The following is a 21,138-nucleotide window of genomic DNA, read 5'->3' on the forward strand; positions in this document are numbered from 1 at the left end:
GGCGTGACTGACGGTGCATAAGGGGACGTAGCAAGGTAATCTGTTCTTTGTTAATGGTTAAGCTGAACTGCTAAAGAAGTACTGTGAATTACCTTGAGTGTTTTGCTTGTTTTGTCGTGTCTAAAATCTACTTGTTTGTTATTATTAGACAGCTAACACAATCCAGAGCTATCGCTTAAGGCCAGCACTAAAACCGGACAACACTGCACCTTTATACACGAATAAATTGTATTTCACCATGAGCAGTATAACACTCTCTGGATTTATGAACATATGTGTCTGTGTGTGTTCTACTGTGTTTATTCTTTTTGAACTGTGTATTATTACTTCGGGACTGCAAGCCGTTGTTTTGAAACCGTGCAATAGACATTGCTGAGTATTGCCTAGGATTATTCTTTGTGGTCATCAGACCAGGATTACAAAATAAAAGAATATAAAGCCAGCAGAAATACTAAACAAATTATTAAAACACACTGTTCACACAAAATATTATGGTATGTATTAACCTATAGTTATGCTAGAGCTATAACTCCTGTTTAATCTATATTCCTGTTTATTCCGTAATAACAGTAAAACAATATTATTGGATCTTTGGAAATCTGAGTACAACGGGAGCTGGGTTGGGGTCATGCTGACCAAAAACACCTAACAGCCTCTATCCAATAAGTTTTAGTTGTTAAACCACATCTATACATATAATAAGGATTAAGGATGATGTCTTTTGATGTTAAAAGGGAAATACATTTTTTACCCAGGTTGGAACAATTAAACCAAAATAGGTGTCATATAATAAACACATCTTTCTATATCTATTCTTCTATACTTGCACTGTGTTCATTGCATGCTGTGTGCAGGAACTCCCTGGTATCAAAAGAGAATAACATCAGTTCAAAAGTCCACTTTACATATTTTGCAAATGTAGGTGAGGTTGATTATGTGATGATCCATTAGAAAGAGTTACTGGGTGTATCTGAAAATGTTGAAGGAAAATGTCACTTGAAGGAAAGAGCTATCAAGGCATATTAAGATTTAAAGTATGACTTCTGACGTAAAAAGTGAAGCAAAAACTCTATAAAAACCAAGGTAAAATCCTAGTCAAGTATCACTCAACTTGCTAACTACAAGCTGATGTGATCCATGCTCCGAAGATCTCCGATTGATGTTAGTGTCGTATTTAGAAGTCTTTGCCTTTGAAGACAGTTTCTGTCCTTACACTATATTCTACACTTCCATAGATATTTTGGGAGGTAAGAACTATTTTGAATCTATATCTCTTTTATACTGATGCATTGCTATAAAGTATATGACTTATGTTTTAGCTGAGGACAGTATATATATATATATATATATATATATATATATATATATATATATATATATATATATATATATATATATGACACACACACACACACTGGATATTCTAGAACTTAGCAGTGGGCATTTTTAGCTTTATGCATGCATAGCTTAAGGGCAAAACATGTTAACCATAAATGTACTGAAATATCAATGCTATTATACCTGTTGAGGCTCTGAACCTCCCAGACTGCCTGTCAGTTAGTTGGGAATACCAAAGCTTCCTTTCATGCGGCTCATCCACAGCATCTTCCCATGGCACTGTTAACTCTACCTGGTGAGCAAGGTGTGCTGATCCAGCCCACAAGACAATAATCAGGTCTAAGGTAAGTGGTGACCATCTCAGTTGGGAAAATAAGCCATTGTCTAACATCTGCCAGCATTTTCCAGTCTGTAGCAGCTTCCAGTTGCCCTAGACGAGTTTTGGGTTTAATACCTTTTCTTGGTGGTTGCTCCCCTGGACGGAGGAATGTTGTTCTTCGTGTGTCATACATTAATGGAACTGGTGGCAAACTCTCTGTGCTTGTCTTCCAATGCTAAGGCCAGACAGCACAGCAGCTGGTCATGACTCCAAATAAACCATCCTTGGCTAAGACTCACCTTGCATCCTGTTAAAATGTGTCTTAAATGGAGCTGGCGATGTACACAAAGGACACCACTGATCCTCTCCTACCCATAGACCGATGTTCTGTGGTGATGGGAGAACAATATATGTTGACCTGATGAGGAAACCGATCCTGCTCTGTTCCACTGTCCACAGATCTCGCCTGCTGATCTTGTGTTGTTCCACTCTCCCATCTCAACCATCTTCCCTGCTTGGCCTGGGAAACTGTCTTTATGCACATTATCCTCTCCTCTTGTTTTTGCACCTTGTTGACTACCAGCTTCCTCAGTTGAGCTGGGGCTGCTTTGTGCCATGTAGTAGGAACTGAACTGAACTAAACTAGCTGAACTGAGACAAGGCCTCCTCTTCCATGCTGTACTTGCCCCATGAAATCACTGGGATGAAGGGCAGTCTTTGCATCTTCCACAGCTTCCCTTTCTGCCCACTTTCTTCCAGTTTTCAACACAGGTGCTACCTGCCTCACACATTCATCATGTGACTCTACCTATGTCATTTTGGCTGCCCCAAGATAACTTTTACAGACAGTAGTTGATAACCTTGCAAGTCATTGTTAAATATTCTGCTCTGGTTGTGACCCGAGGCCAGCCAGTGTTGTTTTGTCATCTCGTGCCTTGTTCCTAACCAGAAGCCTAGTCAAACTGTCATTTTGGCGTTTTGCGTAGGTTACTCATTAATTCTTTTTTTTTATGTTATGGTAACATTACTGTAATAATAATAATAATTCTATTTTATTCCTTTTACAAAACTTTTTATTAATGTGTATAATAATAATAACAATAATAAATAATAATTATTATTATTATGGAGACAATATTATTATACTAATTACTGCTTAAATAGCATATTTGTAGACTAGACATCTTTTAGATTTTATTTTACCTATATTTATCCTTTTATTAAATCGACTGTGGTCAGGACCACAGGTCTTGAAAACACACTTGTTAATGAAGTTTTTCAATCAAAGTAAAATTGTTTATGCATTTTTTCAATTATGTCTCACATTATGAAGGTTACACTATGACACTGGATCTTTCAAGTGTGCCTAGTGATCTCAGCTGCAAGCTATAGAAATGCAGCCGTGACACAAGTAGTTCCCGAGAAACCTTGGCAGTCAAGTTTTAGATCATGGCAATTCAACACATACCCTGATTCATTCACGACTGGGGCCTGGTCAAAGCCCTTCTCTTTGAGAATCTCAATTGTTCTCTGGCAGGTGACAGAGGGCAGCACAGTTAGAGGCGCAGAGAGGTTCAGCTCCTGGATTTTTAAGTTCCACCACCTACAGGATCAAGAAGCAGAGCTGCTCAAGGATGTATTGTATTATACAAATATGTGATGAATAGCTTGATGCTGGATTTTACATGGATATTTTGTGTATTTTAATATACAGATTCATCAGGGCGAACAAAAATTAGTCTCACAGGCATAAAGTAAGAGAAGTAACATTTTTGATAAAGGTTTGAAACATGAAGCAAAATAAATACTGGTAATGAAAAAAGAGTAGGGGCTGTAACAAAGTATATATAAAATAAGAGTAGGGGTTGTAATAAAGTATATAAAAAACAAGACTAAGGGCTGTAATTAAGTATATATAAAGCTTAGGTGAGAGAAATGGATGGAGGTTACAACAAATGATTTTTCAAAAAGCTCACCTTTCAGGGCTAAATAATCTGCTTTACAAGAATTTTGAAAGAATAACTGGTTTACCATTTAAGATTTTGAAAACTGTCTTCTTTCTGAAAATTACTCCCCACACACACACTCAATTTTTCCACATTCATAATCCCAGTGCTCTAAAAGTGGATGCTCTTTACCAGGGCTTTTTCACCATGACATCTTCCTCCTTCAGGAACCCTTTCTGGATCATCCACTTGTCACTCAAGAACTTAGACCTTTAAAAAGCAATTGAACACATGTGTGTCAATACAATGGAAAAACTAACTAACCATAAGACACGCACAAAGGTTATAGAACAGCATTCTTATTCCAATTGCCCAGAAATTATATATATTAACAACAGAATTGTGACAAATGTACAGTGCCGTGAAAAAGTATTTGCCCCGTCTGATTTTCTGCATTTTTGCATATTTTTCACATTTAACTTGGTCAGATCTTTTTGTGGGTTAGTAGTATACAGAGGGAGTCTGACAGAAAAAAAAGAGACACAGAAGCTTGGTGCTTATTTCATTTGTCTGGTGTGCAAGGTAATCAAACATGCAATCTTCAGGTGTGAAAAGATTATTACCCCCCTAGTTAACTCAACCCAATTAAAGGGATAGTTCGGGTCAGCTGTTTGAATACTTTGGTTAATAATCAGGCCTGATTTGGGCCTGCCCTGCCCAATATAAATCTGACTAACTTTGGCCCTTACCATCAGAGTGAAGTTGTCAGCACACAGGTTCTTGAGGCACATCATGCCACGAAGACCTCTGAAAAAAAGCTGTTGATGCCTATCAGTCTTGAAAGGGTTACAAAGCCATTTCTAAGGCTCTGGGGCTCCATCAAACCACAGTCAGAGCCATATGGTCCAAATGGAGAAAGTGTGGGATAGTAGTTAATCTTCCCAGGAGTGGACATCCTGCCAATCTTTCCAAGAGCAAAGTGTAAAATTGTCCAGGAATTCACTCAGGGTCCCTTTTATCTAATATTACATTTTGGTTGAAGATCTGTTAACATTCAGTGTCAAAAATATGCAAAAATGCAGAAAATCTGACTGGCAAATACTTTTTCACGGTACTGTATGTATAGTATAGGTACCTCCACAAAAGTTGATAGGATATGCATCCACTTAGGGAATAACTGTGGAACATCTCACAACTTTAAAAACATGGCCATACAATATTATTTCCCATTGGATAAAAGAAATCCTTCAAGCCCCGTTGGTCCAGCCTCACTCACATGTAGTTGCGGATGGAATCAGGCAGGATGACTACGCAGCGCTGGCCCTCCTCCAGCTCCTGTGCTGCTTTCACTGCTGCAGCCATGGCAGTCCCAGAACTACCTCCTGCACAGGAACAGGACATTGACATTACTATGCCTGTCCTTGAAAGGTGTGTAATGGGTAACTTCGTCAGTGACAACAATTTAATTACAGCACTGCTATTACCCTAGTGGCTTTAAAATAGTACAAAATACCAAAACAAATAAACCTGCACTTAAGGTAACAGACTGTTTAGCTATTATTATTTTCACTGTTTGTTACTGGAAACGTTACTGCGGCAAAAGGGAGCAAAGTAGTAAAAATAGTAAAACATGAAATCCTTTAAGAAAGACTAGGATACAGCAAGGTGCAAGTGACATTCTATTTGGAAGCTATGTTTTACCACAGAAAAGAAGACACCATAATAATTACAGATTATTCACTCTGGGAAATTTCATAAATTCCTAGAAAGACAATATGGGCAGCTGTGTAAACAAGGCAAAAAAGATCATAACCCTGGTTACCTGAAACAATATAATATCACAATAATATCTTTATTTTTATATAGCGCCTTTCATAGTGGACCACCATCGCAAAACGCTTTACAGAGGTAGGCTGTGAACTGTGCATTATATGCAGTCACTTACAATAGGTTGATTTAACATCTCATCAGCAGGATGGAGCACAAGGAGGTTAAGTGACTTGCTCAGGGTCACACAGTGAGTCAGTCTGGCAGAGGTGGGATTTGAACCAGTGACCATCAGTGGCAGAGGTGGGATTTGAATTGGTGACCTTCTGGTTTCAAGCACTGGACTTTAACCTCTGGGAAAACCCGATGGGTAGCACGAAGGATGAAACTGAAATGGTGGAAATGACAAATGACTGCTTCCTAACACGTGGTGCACACGGGAAGGCTTCACCTATCTTGATCATTGGACCACATTCTACAATGAGGACTATCTGTATAGACGGGAAGGACTGCACTTAAATAACAAGGGAACCAGTCTACTTGGAGAAAAAATCCTCGAGCAGGTTCAGAAGCATTTAAACTGGAAAGGAAGGGGGGAGAAATCAACAAAAAAACAGAAGGGAGACCGCATCAAAACAAGAACAACAACTCAGGTAAGACAACCATTAAATGTATTTATCTAAATGCTAGAAGTATCAGAAACAAAATTCTAGAACTTGAAGCTACTGCACTAACAGGTAACTATGATGTGAGAGGTGTTACTGAAACTTGGTTGTCTGAAAGTGATGGGGACGAATATAATATTTGTGGGTATACACTGTATAGGAAAGACAGGCAGGACAGAAGAGGAGGAGGGGTAGCGCTGTACATAAGAAACAGTCTTGAAGCCCAGGTGTTAAACCTGGACAAAGAAAATAAAGCCAAATCAATATGGGTCAGAATAACGGACAAAAATTCAAAGGGCATAATAATAGGAGCATGCTATAGACCGCCAGATTCAGACAGTGAGCAAAATAATCTGTTATACAATGACACTAGAAATGCGTATAGCAAAGGATAAGCCATACTAATGGGGGATTTCAACTTCCCCCATATAAAATGGGAAAACCCGGTGGGTAGCACGAAGGATGAAATTGAAATGGTGGAAATGACAAATGACTGCTTCCTAACACAATTTGTCAAGGCACCCACTAGAGGGGAGGCATCCTTGATTTAGTCTTTTCAAATAACGAAGACAGAATAACTAAAACAGAGGTCAGAGAACCACTGGCAAACTCAGACCACAACATGGTCTCATTTGAAGTGTTTTTTAAAACCCCAAAAGTAATGACTAAAGCTAAGGTTTACAATTTTAGAAAAGCAAACTATGAAGGTATGAAACGGAGACTAACAGAAGTAGACTGGGGTAAAATAGAGAAAACACCCACAGAAGAAGGACGGTTGTTCTTCAAAAATGTAGTACTAGAGGCGCAAAACAATTACATCCCTAAAGTAGACAAATCTAAATGTAAAACTAAATTGCCAAAATGGTTTGATAGATCAATTAAAAAAAATATTCAGTGAAAAAAGGCACCAAAAAGAAAGTACACAGAAAGAGTACACAGAACTGCAAACGCAAGTCAAAAAGGAAGTTAGAAAGGCCAAGAGAGAAATAGAAATGAACATTGCTAATGGAGCTAAAACCAATTCCAAAATGTTTTTCCAATATTACAACAGCAAGCGAACATTCAAAGAGGAGATTAAATGTTTAAGAGATACAAATGGCAAAATCGTAGAGGAAGAAAATAAAATAGCAAATATATTAAATGATTACTTTTCACAAGTTTTTACAAAGGAAGATACTGACAACATGCCCCACATGTCATCCAGTTCCTATCCAGTTTTAAATAACTTTAGCATAACTGAGGCAGAAGTGTTAAAGGGACTAGGAGCACTTAAAATAAACAAATCCCCAGGGCCGGATGAGATCCTCTCAGTAGTACTCAAAGAAATGAAAGAAGTAATTTACAAACCGCTAACCAAGATCATGCAGCAGTCTCTTGACACAGGGGTGGTACCGACAGACTGGAAAATTGCAAACGTAATACCGATCCACAAAAAGGGAAACAAAACTGAACCAGGTAACTACAGCCCAGTAAGCCTGACTTCTATTATATGCAAACTTATGGAAACTATAATAAGATCCAAAATGGAAAATTACCTATATGGCAACAGGGTACTGGGAGACAGTCAACATGGTTTTAGGAAAGGGAGATCGTGTCTAACTAAACTTGCTTGATTTTTCTGAGGATGCAACAACGATAATGGATAATTGCAAAGCATATGACATGGTTTATTTGGATTTCCAAAAAGCTTTTGACAAAGTCCCGCACAAAAGATTAATTCTCAAACTGAACGCAGTTGGAATTCAAGGAAACACATGTACATGGATTAGGGAGTGGTTAACATGTAGAAAACAGAAAGTACTGATTAGAGGAAAAACCTCAGAATGGAGTGTGGTAACCAGCGGTGTACCACAGGGATCAGTATTAGGTCCTCTGCTATTCCTAATTTACATTAATGATTTAGATTCTGGTATAGTAAGCAAACTTGTTAAATTTGCAGACGACACAAAAGTAGGAGTGGCAAACACTGTTGTAGCAGCAAAGGTCATTCAAAATGATCTAGACAAGATTCAGAACTGGGCAGACACATGGCAAATGACATTTAATAGAGAAAAGTGTAAGGTACTGCACGCAGGAAATAAAAATGTACATTATACATATCATATGGGAGATACTGAAATTGGAGAAGGAATCTATGAAAAAGACCTAGGAGTTTTTGTTGACTCAGAAATGTCTTCATCTAGACAATGTGGGGAAGCTATAAAAAAGGCTAACAAGATGCTCGGATACATTGTGAAAAGTGTTGAATTTAAATCAAGGGAAGTAATGTTAAAACTGTACAATGCACTAGTAAGACCTCATCTTGAATATTGTGTGCAGTTCTGGTCACCTCGCTATAAAAAAGATATTGCTGCCCTAGAAAGAGTGCAAAGAAGAGCGACCAGAATTATTCCGGGCTTAAAAGGCATGTCATATGCAGACAGGCTAAAAGAATTGAATCTGTTCAGTCTTGAACAAAGAAGACTACGTGGCGACCTAATTCAAGCATTCAAAATTGTAAAAGGTATTGACAGTGTCGACCCAAGGGACTTTTTCAGCCAGAAAAAAGAAACAAGGACCAGGTGTCACAAAGGGAGATTAGACAAAGGGGCATTCAGAACAGAAAATAGGAGACACTTTTTTACACAGAGAATCGTGAGGGTCTGGAATCAACTCCCCAGTAATGTTGTTGAAGCTGACACCCTGGGATCCTTCAAGAAGTTGCTGGATGAGATTCTGGGATCAATAAGCTACTAACAACCAAACGAGCAAGATGGGCCGAATGGCCTCCTCTCGTTTGTAAACTTTCTTATGTTTCTTATGACAACACTGCTTCACTGCCTCCTTAACCTCTTACGCCCCCCTGTTCTGTGGGCGGAACATGGTACTGCAATTACACATTATATTTCAAAAATAATCTATAATATTATTACAAAAGCAAAACAGCAAAAAAAACTGATTCAATGTCAAAAATGTTGTTTTCCTACCATCAAACAGTGATGAAACTTTTCAAATTCGCCATTTCACTGCTGAGATATTCCCTTCGCAATGTATCTAGTACCTCACGGTTCAAAAACAACTCTGATCAACTAGCTGCGTGTTTCGCTGCTCTGGCCTTACATGAATCTGTTGTTGGTGAAATCTCAGTGATCACGTTGTAGGGGAGGTCACAAGCTGTCCAGTCATACCTTAACTTTGTTTGTAACCTAATCCACTGAAGAGTAATCGATGTGTGTATGTAAGCAAGTCACATATTTGGAAAGCCAGAGCTCAGCATTACACACTTAGGATCAAGGTTTCTTACTGTTTTCTGATAATTTTTCAATTTGTAAAATTTATAAAATCGAACGAAATGGTGAGCAGTGTTCCAAAGCATCCCAAAAGAAGTCGATTCAGTCTTTTTGAAGTTTTGGAGGAGATGGACAATAGTGAAAGTGACGGCAAAAATAATCAACTTTCTGGGTTGGAGAGCGCTGATTTTCAGCGTCTGTGAAGCAGCATTTGAAGATGGATTGGATCCTCTTCAGGATTTGTAAGTATAATGGATCCAAACTACATTTATTATTATTATTATCATTATTATGCGTAATTTTCAATATGCATTTTTACGTAAATGTTATTAGAAAATGCAACCATTTGACTCAAGGGGCACATAAAAATAACATTTTTTTACAATTGTTATTACATAATAAATAAAGAGCAACAACATGTCTCATCTGTACTGTGCTGCTGTATACGGTCCCTGATCTTTACGATGCAATACAAGTTGCAAGAAGTAATTGTTGCTTCCCGGCCGTCTATTATTTTCTCATTGATGTTTATTGATTTAGATTATTGCATGGGAGTGTTTAGCAAACTTTTTTATATTTCCATGATTACAAGGAGTGATGTTTCTCACTTAGAGATAGTGTAGGTTTCTTAGCCTTTCAAGATAAGCTGTCTACCTGCTGCAACAATCACTCACTCAGTTCCTTTGTTTGCTACATGTCAATCAAAGTAAAGATGAAAGAAACTGAGGAGTTTTCAGTCTGGCAGCCAGATTTAGAGCAGCAAAGGTGTCTGCAATCTCATTATTATTATTATTATTATTATTATTATTATTACTATTATTATTATTGTAAACATTTAGCAGACGCCTTTATCCAATAATCAACACATGTTCACCTGTCAGCAGTGCTTGAATGAGTGTATTTTGAGAAAAAAAAAAATCTCATTATTTTGCTTCTTGACATTGTATTTTTGTTACTCACTTGCTTCAAAGTATGACAGTCAGGTACTGAAAATTCAGAGCTACAAAAAAATCTCAGTAGCAACATTCTCCTGCACAAACACACAGTTATGTGAGAGCAATGTGCCTGAGAGTTGTGGCATATGAACTAAGAGTATTTGTCATGCATACTCATGGATACATTTCGGGCACCCCAAAGCTCTCCAAAAAGGCCACCTTTTGAATGAAATATTGGACAAATAAGTAAAAAAGAGGATTACAACATCTAATTCATGTGGCAATGTATAGCATGTGACATGCCAGAAGGTAACCTCCCTTTTAGACTTGCTCAAGAAACCAGTGTATGACTGGCCATAAAGATTTACACAATATTTATTTTTGGAGAGGTTCGGGGACCCTTGGGCCTAGCTTTGTAAAAACTCATGTAGAATTTGATCCCTTTGTTCAATCAGTTTAAAATGTTTGCCCAGTGTAGTAGACATGTTGGGGAAGCACTGGAAAAAAATCTCTCTCTCTTCATGTGCTACAAGGTGAAAAAATGATGAAAGAATATAAACAAATGAAAAGGGTTTCTTGTTTTTCATGTTTTTCTTTCTGGATATCTCCTTCCAGTGTGGTACTGAGCAAGACTTATATCGAATCTGAGGTTTTAGTCCTAATGGCCAGGGGGTTACCTTGAATTCAAGCCCTGAACCATGCCTGTGCTGTCTGTACTTTGGAAGATAATGTGATTTATTTAAGGCCATAGCCCTCCAGGAGGAAACTGCTTGTTGGTTAGACTGGGGGTTTAACAGGTTAAATAGAAATGTAACCATTACCTCAAAGGTATTTATCCTTAAAGACGCTGTAACCTGAATAGTTATAACAAAGACTGCTCATCAGAGCATGTGACAGGCATGAGTCAGGCCTGCCCATTAGGGCATAAGCAGACTGCAAGTACAGATCTCAATATCATTTTTCCTTCAAGATTGCTGCAATCATAGACGCAGCGACCTTGAAGGTTAATGGTTACATTTCTATTTCAGGGAACCAGGGTTATGATAATAACCCAACGTTCCCTTCAGAGTACGAAATGTAACCATTACCTCATTGGTAGACATACGACAGCTGTTGCAAGGCAATTATTGTAGACAACTGGAATGCCACAAGCTTGGCCAAGGCCACCTTGCATGTTACCATGAGGAGCTCCAGTACTAATAACTAGGGCTAAAAATCAAGGGAGAACTCACCTCAATGTTTTTGTTTTTGAACATAAGAAAGTTTACAAACGAGAGGAGGCCATTCAGCCCATCTTGCTCGTTTGGTTGTTAGTAGCTTATTGATCCTAGAATTTCATCAAGCAGCTTCAACAACTTCAACTTTCTGGGGTCGACCCAGAAGGCACCCTCAACTGGGTTTTCTGGATCTATGACATTCAGTTGATAGATCCATGTTAAGATATGTGGAGTGGTCCACACTACTGCATTGCAAAAGCCCCCGAAGTTTCCATGCCCCTGGTGGAATGGGCAGTGAGCTTCCCTGGAGGGGGCATGCTGGCTCGCTCATAAACAGTCTTGACTGATCGTGATCCATTTAGATAGCCTCTGCTTAGACAGAGCTTTACCATGGGACTTAGCCCCATAACAAGCAAAAAATTGTTCAGACTGCCTCTGGAAAGGAGGACCAGACTGGAAAGGAGGGGGATTAAAAGCCTCAGATTCCACAGTCTGGTTAATGTGGAATGCCGAGATAGTCTTCTGAAAAAAAGCAAAAAAAGCGTAACCTTTGTGCTGGCTTCTGCAATAATTAAGCAGGCTTTTGCAATTGAAAATGCTTGCATCTCACTCATCCGCTTAGCAGAGGTGATTGCAGGCAAGCAAGCTGCCTTCGAAGACAAATATTTCAGCTCAGCTGAATGCAAGGGCTCAAATGGAGGCTTCATAACTGCTTAAAGCGCACCGTTAAGTCCCCAACGAGGTACAATGTCCTTCATAGGTGGCTGAAGCCGCTAAAGCTCCTTTTAAAAATTGCCCAGCCAGAAAGCTGACCTCCTGGGGAGACTGAATCAATTTTGATATGGAAAGCTGAAATAGCTGCCAAATAGACCTTTAGTGTAGAAGGGGATTAGCCTTATTAACAGGTCCTGCAAAAAATGACATTGCCATGGGACAGACTGTGGGGTCAAAGCCCTTAGGCAAGCAACACGTCTGAAAAACTCCCCACTTATACCCATAAAGGGAAAGTGTGGATGCTACTTTGACATTCTGCAGGGTGTCAATAACCCTGTTGGGAAGTCCCGGAGAGCTCAAATGTTGCTGTTCAAGGGCCAGACATTGTGGGTTGGGTGCCACAATGTCCCCCGCGCCTGACTGAGCAGGTTGGGACGTTTGGGCAGGCTCCACGGCTGGCCGCTCAGGAGCTGCATCAGAACTGTAAACCGGAGAGGGTGCTGAAAAGCTTTAGACAAGTGGCCATTCTCTGCACCCTGTCGTCCGACAGTGTACAGCATGGACCTGGAGTCCAGGCGCACTCCCAAATAGGAGGCTGTCTGCGAGGGTTGAGCTGGCTCTATGCACAATTCACCTACAGGCCTAACCTGTGAAAGTAGTATGTGGCAAGTTCCGTGTGGGCCTCTGCCTGTACTGGAGACTGAACACGATGAACCAGTCGTCCAGGTAACTGAGTACTCTGATACCTCAATGGGGCCCCAGAGTCTCAGACTCAATCTCAATAGGGCCAGAATAACCTCTGTGCACTTTGAAAAGGCCAAAACGGCAAGACCCTGAACTAGTACTCTGTTCCCTGATGACAAACCACAGGCACTTAAGTGTGCCGATTTTTATCGGGTATAGGGAAATAGGCATCTTTGAGGTCCACCTTGGAGAAACAATTGCCTAGCCTGAATGACTGCAACTTAGCTGTTGCATCGCCACATTTTAAACCTCCTTTGGCTCAGAACAGGTTGATTGCCCGAGGTAAAGTACTGGTCTGAGGCCACCATCCCACTTGGGTATGGAGTGGAACCCGTCCTCCAACTGGAGGGGGTGTACCAATAAGAATAGCCTGTTTTTGCAGCAGAGCTGTTACCTCTCGAGATGCCACAGCAGTGTCCTGTGGGTCCATGACTGAGTCTGCAGTCATGCCCCGAAAGGAAGGGTACCGTGCTTGAACTACACCAAGTAGCCAGTCTGAACAGTAGTAAAAACTCAGATGTCTGTGGTGCACCAATGCCAATATTACAGATGGCTCCCTGAAAAGGGGCCCTAGACCTGTGACAGCAAAACCCTAGGGCCACTGCTCACCCTGTGGCTTGGCCTGATATTCTTGCCTCTGTGCCGGACGGTGGTCTGGCCGCAGGTGCTACTGGCTGGCTGGTCCCTGAAGTTGCTGGCACAGGGATAAAAACCTGTGTGTGGAATATGCAATAGCAAGCAATGTACACTAAGAATGTACAATTGCTGCCTTGGCTGCTAAAGACAGTAACATGACTGTCAACAAAGCCTGCTTGGTACTAGGCTGGGATGGGAACAACAGTCAGTAGCAGGCTGGAACCAAACAGAGCAAACTTTGTCCCCATCAGGCACAAGTGCTTGTGGGAAAATGCTGCCCAGAGCTTCTCTATTCCCGGGTGCCTGGCTTTCACTTGGCACAGAGCCGCGTGGTGAGGAGGCAGAGCGCTCTGTAGAGCTGCAAGAGAAACGTTTCTCCAACATACGCTTGGAGAATGCACACAAAACTCAGAAATGCAGTTTACCATTGCCTACTTGTGTGCTGCTGCCTCAGGCAGGAAGAGCACCTGCTTGTCCACAGGCAGGCTGGCCTTGCATATGTCACAGGGATAAAACCCAGTCATTATGCAAACAGCAAGCAATATACCGTAATGTATGTACAGTTGCTGCCTCAACTTGCTAAAAACAGCAACTGGACTGTCAATGAGGCCTGCTTGGTACCAGCTTGGGATTGTAAAACCCTGTGTCGATAGCAGATCGGAACCAGGACTGCACCAAAATGGTATGGGCTGGTTTGGTACCAGGTTGGCACAGTAGTGTACAATACTGTTGCTGCCCTCAAGGGGGCGTCTGCTCAAGCAGTAACGCCACTGCACAGTAATGCAATAGGACGGACCCTCTGTAGACCAGGGCACCTACAAGACCGCAGCGGCCCTTTTGATCAATGACATAAGCTCCGCCGTTACAGAAAGAGCTTAACCGCAGGGGATTCGCCATCTGGCTCCACATTCCCAGATGGGAACACCAGCTCGTAGAGACGCAGGGCGTCTGGAGGAATGTGCACAAAACTCGCAGAGAAAGTTTAATAAAAAACAGCAATTGGGCTGTCAAGGCCTGCTTGGTACCAGCCAGGCAGGCTGGCCTTGCATGTGTCACAGGACTAACCCCAGGTATTATGCAAATAGCAAGCAATGTACAGTAAAAACAAAGTACAGTTGCTCACTCAGCTTGTGTTTAGTACTGATTCAGTGCCTGTAGCAGCGGGTAGGTACATTACTGAGCAATGTTCTATTCTGGGCAAAGCCCCAGCCAAGGCTGGATACATCTGCTCAAGCAGCAACGCCGCTTGTAACAGGGCAGGTGCTGCAGCGCCTGTATCAAATACCTACTGTAACAGGGCTGGTGCAGTAACAAAAACCTGTTGTCTCAGACAACACAAGCAGCAATGCTATGCAATATGTTATAGGCAAAGCACTGTAAAACACATAAAAACAGCCCAAGGAGACTCAAAAAAATCGGTCCACTGGTCCTGGACCAGGGATGGTATACCACAGTAAAATGAACCGAGATGAACCGACCGGTTCACAGCCGCACGATGCCTGAGCACTAGTGCTGTACTGTGCAGTACAATACCTTGCAAGGTACGGTTCAGCGAGTGTTCTAGTCGGTGGTGGTACACTCAGTCCGATACCTTCGGTATGGTTCGGTGGTACTGTAACAAACAACCTTTTAAGACACAAGCCAAAATTAACCAATTTAAAAAACAGATAATTAAAGTCTAAATTACAGCAAAATAATGGGACCAATAGTTCGTTGGTGTGTGTTTCTATCTTCAGTAATTTCTGCAATGGCAAACAACTGTAGAGCAGTACAATATGTAACATCAATGTGGATGGAAATCAAATGGAAATCTCTTACACTATTATTCTGAACTCACAATTCAATAGACTGTATACAGTATGTACATTCGTATAAGTGTTTTGGAACCAAATGAAACAGCAACAAATAAATACAATGAACCCTGACAAATCCCCCTCAAGCCTGAAGATATAATTCAAATGGGAAATAGGTCAATAAATAAGGCAGAACACAACAATATACTTTGACCTGGCCAGGTTCAAAACCATTCTAATTAAAGAACAGTGAATGATGTATTTTTAACATCATTTATGTGGCAGTTGCCACAGTACACTCTGTGCGGTACACTTGGTAATGGTATGATTAGGGTACCCCAATGCAGTAGCCTTGTTCGCTGTTCGGTACCTATACCGGGTCAAGAACGGAGCAGGTCTGTGACCCAGTTACTGCAGAATGCAAAGAAATGCAGGATGCCCACCTATATAGTTTTAGGCAAACTAACACAACCCTAAGACTGGGGAAAGCCTGCTGTCAGAGCTGTGACAGTCTTCGCAATGATACTGCAAGCAGAGATCAAGCTGGCATGAAACACTGCGGGAAAGATTGCAAGCAATCAGACCCGACGCAGAGCTAGCCTAGCGACTGCACAGTGAATCAGTGTGGTAACCTCGTTCATTGTACAGAATTTGTACCGGTGGGAACGGGGTAGGCCTGGAACTACAGTTACCATAGCAACAATCTCTATAGGGATGCCCACCTACAGCGCTCTTGGTAATCCAACAGTCCGAAAACTGAGGAAACTTACTATTAGAGCGCTAACAGTCTTCACAATAATTCTGCAAAAATAATTAATGTGGCAACGAGACACTGAGGGAGAAAACTGCAAGCAGTTTTAACCCAAAGCGCACGTCAACAGTCTGACAGGTCTGCTAATTTCTGTGCATGGCAAAAGGACATCAATACTGCATCTCCAGCCAAGCCCCACCCCTTGTTCGCTGCATTTTTCACATACCTCTTTATAGATGTGTAAACTAATAAATCCTCTCCTCATCACTCGTTTTATCACCAAACTCCTCAATAATGCGATCCATGTCATTATTTTATTAATATAACTCAAAAAGCTCTGCAAATGTCTATGACATTCTTTGAGTACTGGATGTGGAAGCAGCTATGTCCTTTGTTTGTTTCCATGTTATCTCTCTGGTGCATGCGGCTATCAGATACGCCCTTTTTTTTCCAGCTTCATTCGGCTCCTATCGGTCTCACCGGCCACTGAAAGGTTTTCTCAGCTTTTTCCGGAGAAAAAAACGACTAAAGACCCGTGCTTTACGTCTTTTTGATGATGTAGAACAGGGTCCGATATCGGACTGTAAAGGGAAAATTGTAATGTCGGACCTGGTCTGACATAGGACCGCAAAGGGTTAAGGATAAATACTCATGAGGTAATGGTTATTTCGTACTTGTTAGGGAACTTTTCATATGCTGCAAAGCAACCTTGATGGGCGGATGTAGGGCCGTGTCAAGCCAATGGGCTACATGGGCTGAAGCCCAGGGCCCCGCCTCCTAGGGGGGCCCTGCTGTCCCTGTAAAGTCAAACTGATAACTGCTGGCTAATAAAAAAAGCATGGACTTTGGCATGCCATAGTTATTTGACGCAATAAAAAAAATATATCTTATGCTAGCTATACCCACTGGCGTTCAACTAAAAGAAGCTAAGCTGAGTAGCTAGCGGCAAACATGTCACGGAAATACGAGAGCAGTGTGAAAAAAAGAAAAATCAATTAACTCAAAATAGCTAAAGCCGAGGTGGTTATAAATAGTACCCCAAAACTAACTAAATTCTTTAAAAGTCAGTGTCAGAAAAATGAAAGTGAGGAAGAGCCACGAGAGGAGGAGGAGCAAGCACAGAGCGGTGAGTCGGTTAGCGCTGAGTGCACAGCCATAACAGCAGAGGAGAAAAATGAGAGCGAGCCATTGAACTGTAAACTTAAGGAGGGAGAAACTGACGGAACAGATAACGCTATTGCTAGCTCCGATACGGCATGTTGGGGTCCGATAACTGCAAAGGTGAGATCGCACTGGGCGAGCAAGTGCCCTCTTATTTACCAGAATAAAGAGTAATTTTTCCGCCTCAACAGAGAATTTACAAAACTCAACGAAGATGCCTCTCAAAAACTTTATTCCCACAAACCCTCAAAAACGGGGAGTGCATGCAACGAGAGTGGCTCCATTACTCACCCTCCACCGGCAATGTGTATTGTTTCATTTGCCATCTATTTCAAGAGGGGACACGTTCATCAGCATTTATTGATTCGGGGTTCAGTGATTGGAAACATGCAAACACTCGTGTAGAGGAGCACGAGGTTAGTTGCTCCCACCAAAATGTAGTGCTAACATGGATTGCACATACTCAGATCAATGGTATAGATGTTGCACTTAAAAACACAGTGTCAAAAGGAACAGGCACACTGGAGTGAAGTACTCAGGCGGGTTGTTTGTGTAGTTTCTGGCAGAGCAATGAACTCTTCGGTCCCCCCAATAATGGTAATTATCTTACTTATCTAAATTACTTAGTTTGATCCTTTTCTTGCTGAACACATAAGGAAGTATGGGAATAAGGGAAAGGACTCCCTCATATTTATCATCCACTATCTGTGAGAAATTTGTTGTTTTAATGGGACAGAGGGTACCAGCTGAAATAATACTTCAGGTGCAAAAGGCGAAGTATTTTTCCATCGTAGTTGATTCTACTCCTGATGTTTCACATACTGACCAGTTGACGTTTGTTATTTGCTACGTATCACAGGAGGGCCAGATTTATGAACGTTTCCCGAAATCTACACCACATGGGTGAATCACTTTTTCAATGTCACAAATGTTTTAGAGAGCATGAACATTGATTTTCAGAACTGTAGAGGACAGTGTTTTGACAATGCCAGTAACAAGTCTGGAACGTATAAGGGATTGAGATCGTGCATACAAGAGGTGAATCCTATAGCAGACTGGGTTCCCTGTGCAGCTCACTCTCTATATTTAGTGGGAATGAGCAGCGTGGACTGCTGCACAGAGGCAAACATTTTTTCTGCGTTATTCAGTCACTCTTCAACTTTTGCTCTGCGTCACCCCGCAATTGGAAACTGATCAAAGATGGACTTGACCCAAACGAAAACAAGCGTGTGGAGACATAAAGACCTGTCTGACACAAGATGGTCAGCTCATGCACAGGCCACCAAAGCCCTTTTCCTGAATTACGCAAAAAAGCTTTAAGAGGATACAACACAGAATTCTAGCACACGCGCTGATGCGCAGTCCCTTTTCAACCAAATGACAAAGCTACAAACAGCCTTTCTATGCATATTTTGGAATACAGTACTTCAGCGCTTTCTGAGGGACTTAACGGAAACCACAGCTGAGTGCACAATAGATTCACAACATAGATTCAATCATTTAGGTCTCATGTCAATTGAATATGACCTGCTTCATCAACTGGACTTCACGGACATTATTAAGGAATTCTCAAGTTTGAAGGCAAGAAAGCATAAGATCTAGCAATGGTAAGTCAAATGTGTCTTTATACTTTGCAGTGTTAAGGAGGCTTCAGAGTAGCACCAACTACCTGCCTACTGTAGGGCACATGAGTATTAGTGTAGCGCCGACTACACTAAGTTTTTGTCTAATGTTTTTGTCTAATGTCATATCATTTAGTGAAAGCCTACTTTGGTGATTTGCAATTTAGTTTTTCAACTTCACAATTCAGCACTACGGTAATGCCTAGAAGTTGGAATAATGGCAGGATGCACCATTTCTCCACTGGCTTTTACCATGGTAATGGAAGTAATTATTAGGGCATCAAAATGGGTAGTGGGTGCTTGGCTTCTGGAATGCGACTACCACCAATTCGAGCATACATGGATGACAAGATAACTAATCGGTTATTGGGCAAATTAACCAATAACATTGAATGGGCATGAATGCAATTCAAGCCCACTAAATCAAGGAGCATCTCTAATTAAAAGGTAAAAGTAGTAGATAAAAGGTTCTACATTAATGGTGAGGCAATACCAACAGTGTCTGAGAAGCCAGTGAAAAGTCTAAGGAGATGGTATGATGGGGATCTAAAAGAACACAGTTCGTGTGGGAGAAGTTAGAAGGGTTGAAGAGCATAGACAGCAGCGCTTTACCAGGCAAACTGAAACTCTGGTGCTTTCAGTTTGGTCTACTGCCAAGACTGCTGTGGCCACTGACTGTGTACGAGGTTTCCTTGACAACAGTTGAGAAGCTGGAGGCTTTAAAATCAGTTCATACGTCAGAAAATGGTTGGGAGTTCCACGCTGCCTCAGCAGAGTGGGACTTTATGGTAAAGGAATACTGCAGCTACGAATCGCTTCTCTAACCGAGGAGTAGTTAATTATTACATTAGTTGATTCACCTGACAACTGCGTAAGGGAGGCAGCACTTGTGTCGAGACAGTATTTTGAATCGGAGATAGTATGAGGCAAGTTCAGCATGGAAAAGGAGGTTTTGGCCTCAGTTCAGCTCCTCCTACATGGCACAAGGCAACCCCAGCTCAATGGAGGAAGCTGGCAGTTAATGAGGTACAAAAGCAGGAGGAGAGGATCAAGTGTGTAAAGGCCGTTTCCCAGGCCAAGCAGGGAGAATGGATGAGATGGGAGAGTGTGGAACAACGCAAGATCGGCTGGCAAGACCTATGGACAATGGAACAGAGCAGGATCAGTTTCCTCATCAGACCAGCATACGATGTTCTCCCATCACCACAGAACCTAAACCTCTGGGTGGGTGAGGATCCCTCGTGTCCTTTGTGTTCATCACCTGCAACATTAAGGCACATTTTGATAGGATGTAAGGTGGGTCTTAGCCAAGGACGGTTTACTTAGTGCCATGACCAGGTGCTGCAATATTTGTCCTGAGCATTGGAAGACAAGCGTAACCTGACCAATAAGTTGCCACCAGTTCCATCAAAGCATTACACACAAAAGACAATATTCCTCCATCTAGGAGGGCAGCCACCAAGAAAAGGTGTTAAAACCAAGCCTCGCCCAGGACAACTGGAAGCTGCTGGCAGATGTTGGTCAACGGCTTATTTTTCCACCAGATTGCCACCACTAACCTTCGACCAGACATGGTCTTGTGGTAAACAGTGCCATGGTAAGATGCTGTAGATGAGGCGTATGAGAGGAAGAAACTTCGATATGCTGAACTAGCTGCTTAAGCGGAACAGCGAGGAAGGAGAGTCCGAGTTTACCCAGTGGAGGTGGGTTGTCGAGGATCTGTGGCACACTCTACGACCCGGTTTCTCAGAGGTGTCGGGTTCAGTGGCCAAGAGTTGCGTCGCACAGTGAAGAACTTATCTGAAGCAGCAGAAAGGAGCAGCAACTGGCTGTGGTTGAGATGGAAAGATTCTGGATGGGTATCTCAAGCACAATAGAAAGAAAGCAACGCTGATGTACAGGTAAGTAGCTGGGCTGAGCGGGTTGATGGAAAGGGGTGATGCTGAGACGCCAGAATCACTGTTGAGCCCTCTTCAGGTGTTGTGGGCTAGTCGACGAAAAACCGAGGATGGAAGGTGCCCACTTGAAGACCCCAGAGATGTACCCTACTTAGCTCAATCCAGATGGTTGTCATGCTGATCCGCTGGGGAGACCACACTGGGTTGATGCCCAGAGCCAGCATCGCAGCTATTGTGTGTGCTGATGTGCAGGGGAGCAAAATGAGCTGATCCCTGGAGCCAGCATTACACTTCAGCAATCAACATCAGACAGAAGATCAGATGGAAGACAATGCAAATGGATGGAGATGCAGATGGATCATA

At 41.8% G+C, this 21,138-nt stretch overlaps 1 protein-coding gene across 1 annotated transcript in view; it reads right to left on the reverse strand.

The window, feature by feature from the left end:
- Positions 1 to 21,138, reverse strand: part of LOC121320429 (cystathionine beta-synthase-like protein) — a 118,331-nt gene that overhangs the window by 29,006 nt on the left and 68,187 nt on the right. Inside the window, exons 11-13 of the mRNA XM_041258757.1 lie at positions 4,880 to 4,985; positions 3,796 to 3,873; positions 3,126 to 3,260 (exon numbers count right to left, since the gene is read on the reverse strand). Of these exons, the coding sequence (XP_041114691.1) occupies positions 3,126 to 3,260; positions 3,796 to 3,873; positions 4,880 to 4,985 (319 nt within the window). The remainder of the gene's footprint in view (positions 1 to 3,125; positions 3,261 to 3,795; positions 3,874 to 4,879; positions 4,986 to 21,138) is intronic.

This window comes from Polyodon spathula, chromosome 9 (assembly GCF_017654505.1).
Source record: "Polyodon spathula isolate WHYD16114869_AA chromosome 9, ASM1765450v1, whole genome shotgun sequence".
In the NCBI taxonomy this organism is placed as follows: domain Eukaryota; kingdom Metazoa; phylum Chordata; class Actinopteri; order Acipenseriformes; family Polyodontidae; genus Polyodon; species Polyodon spathula.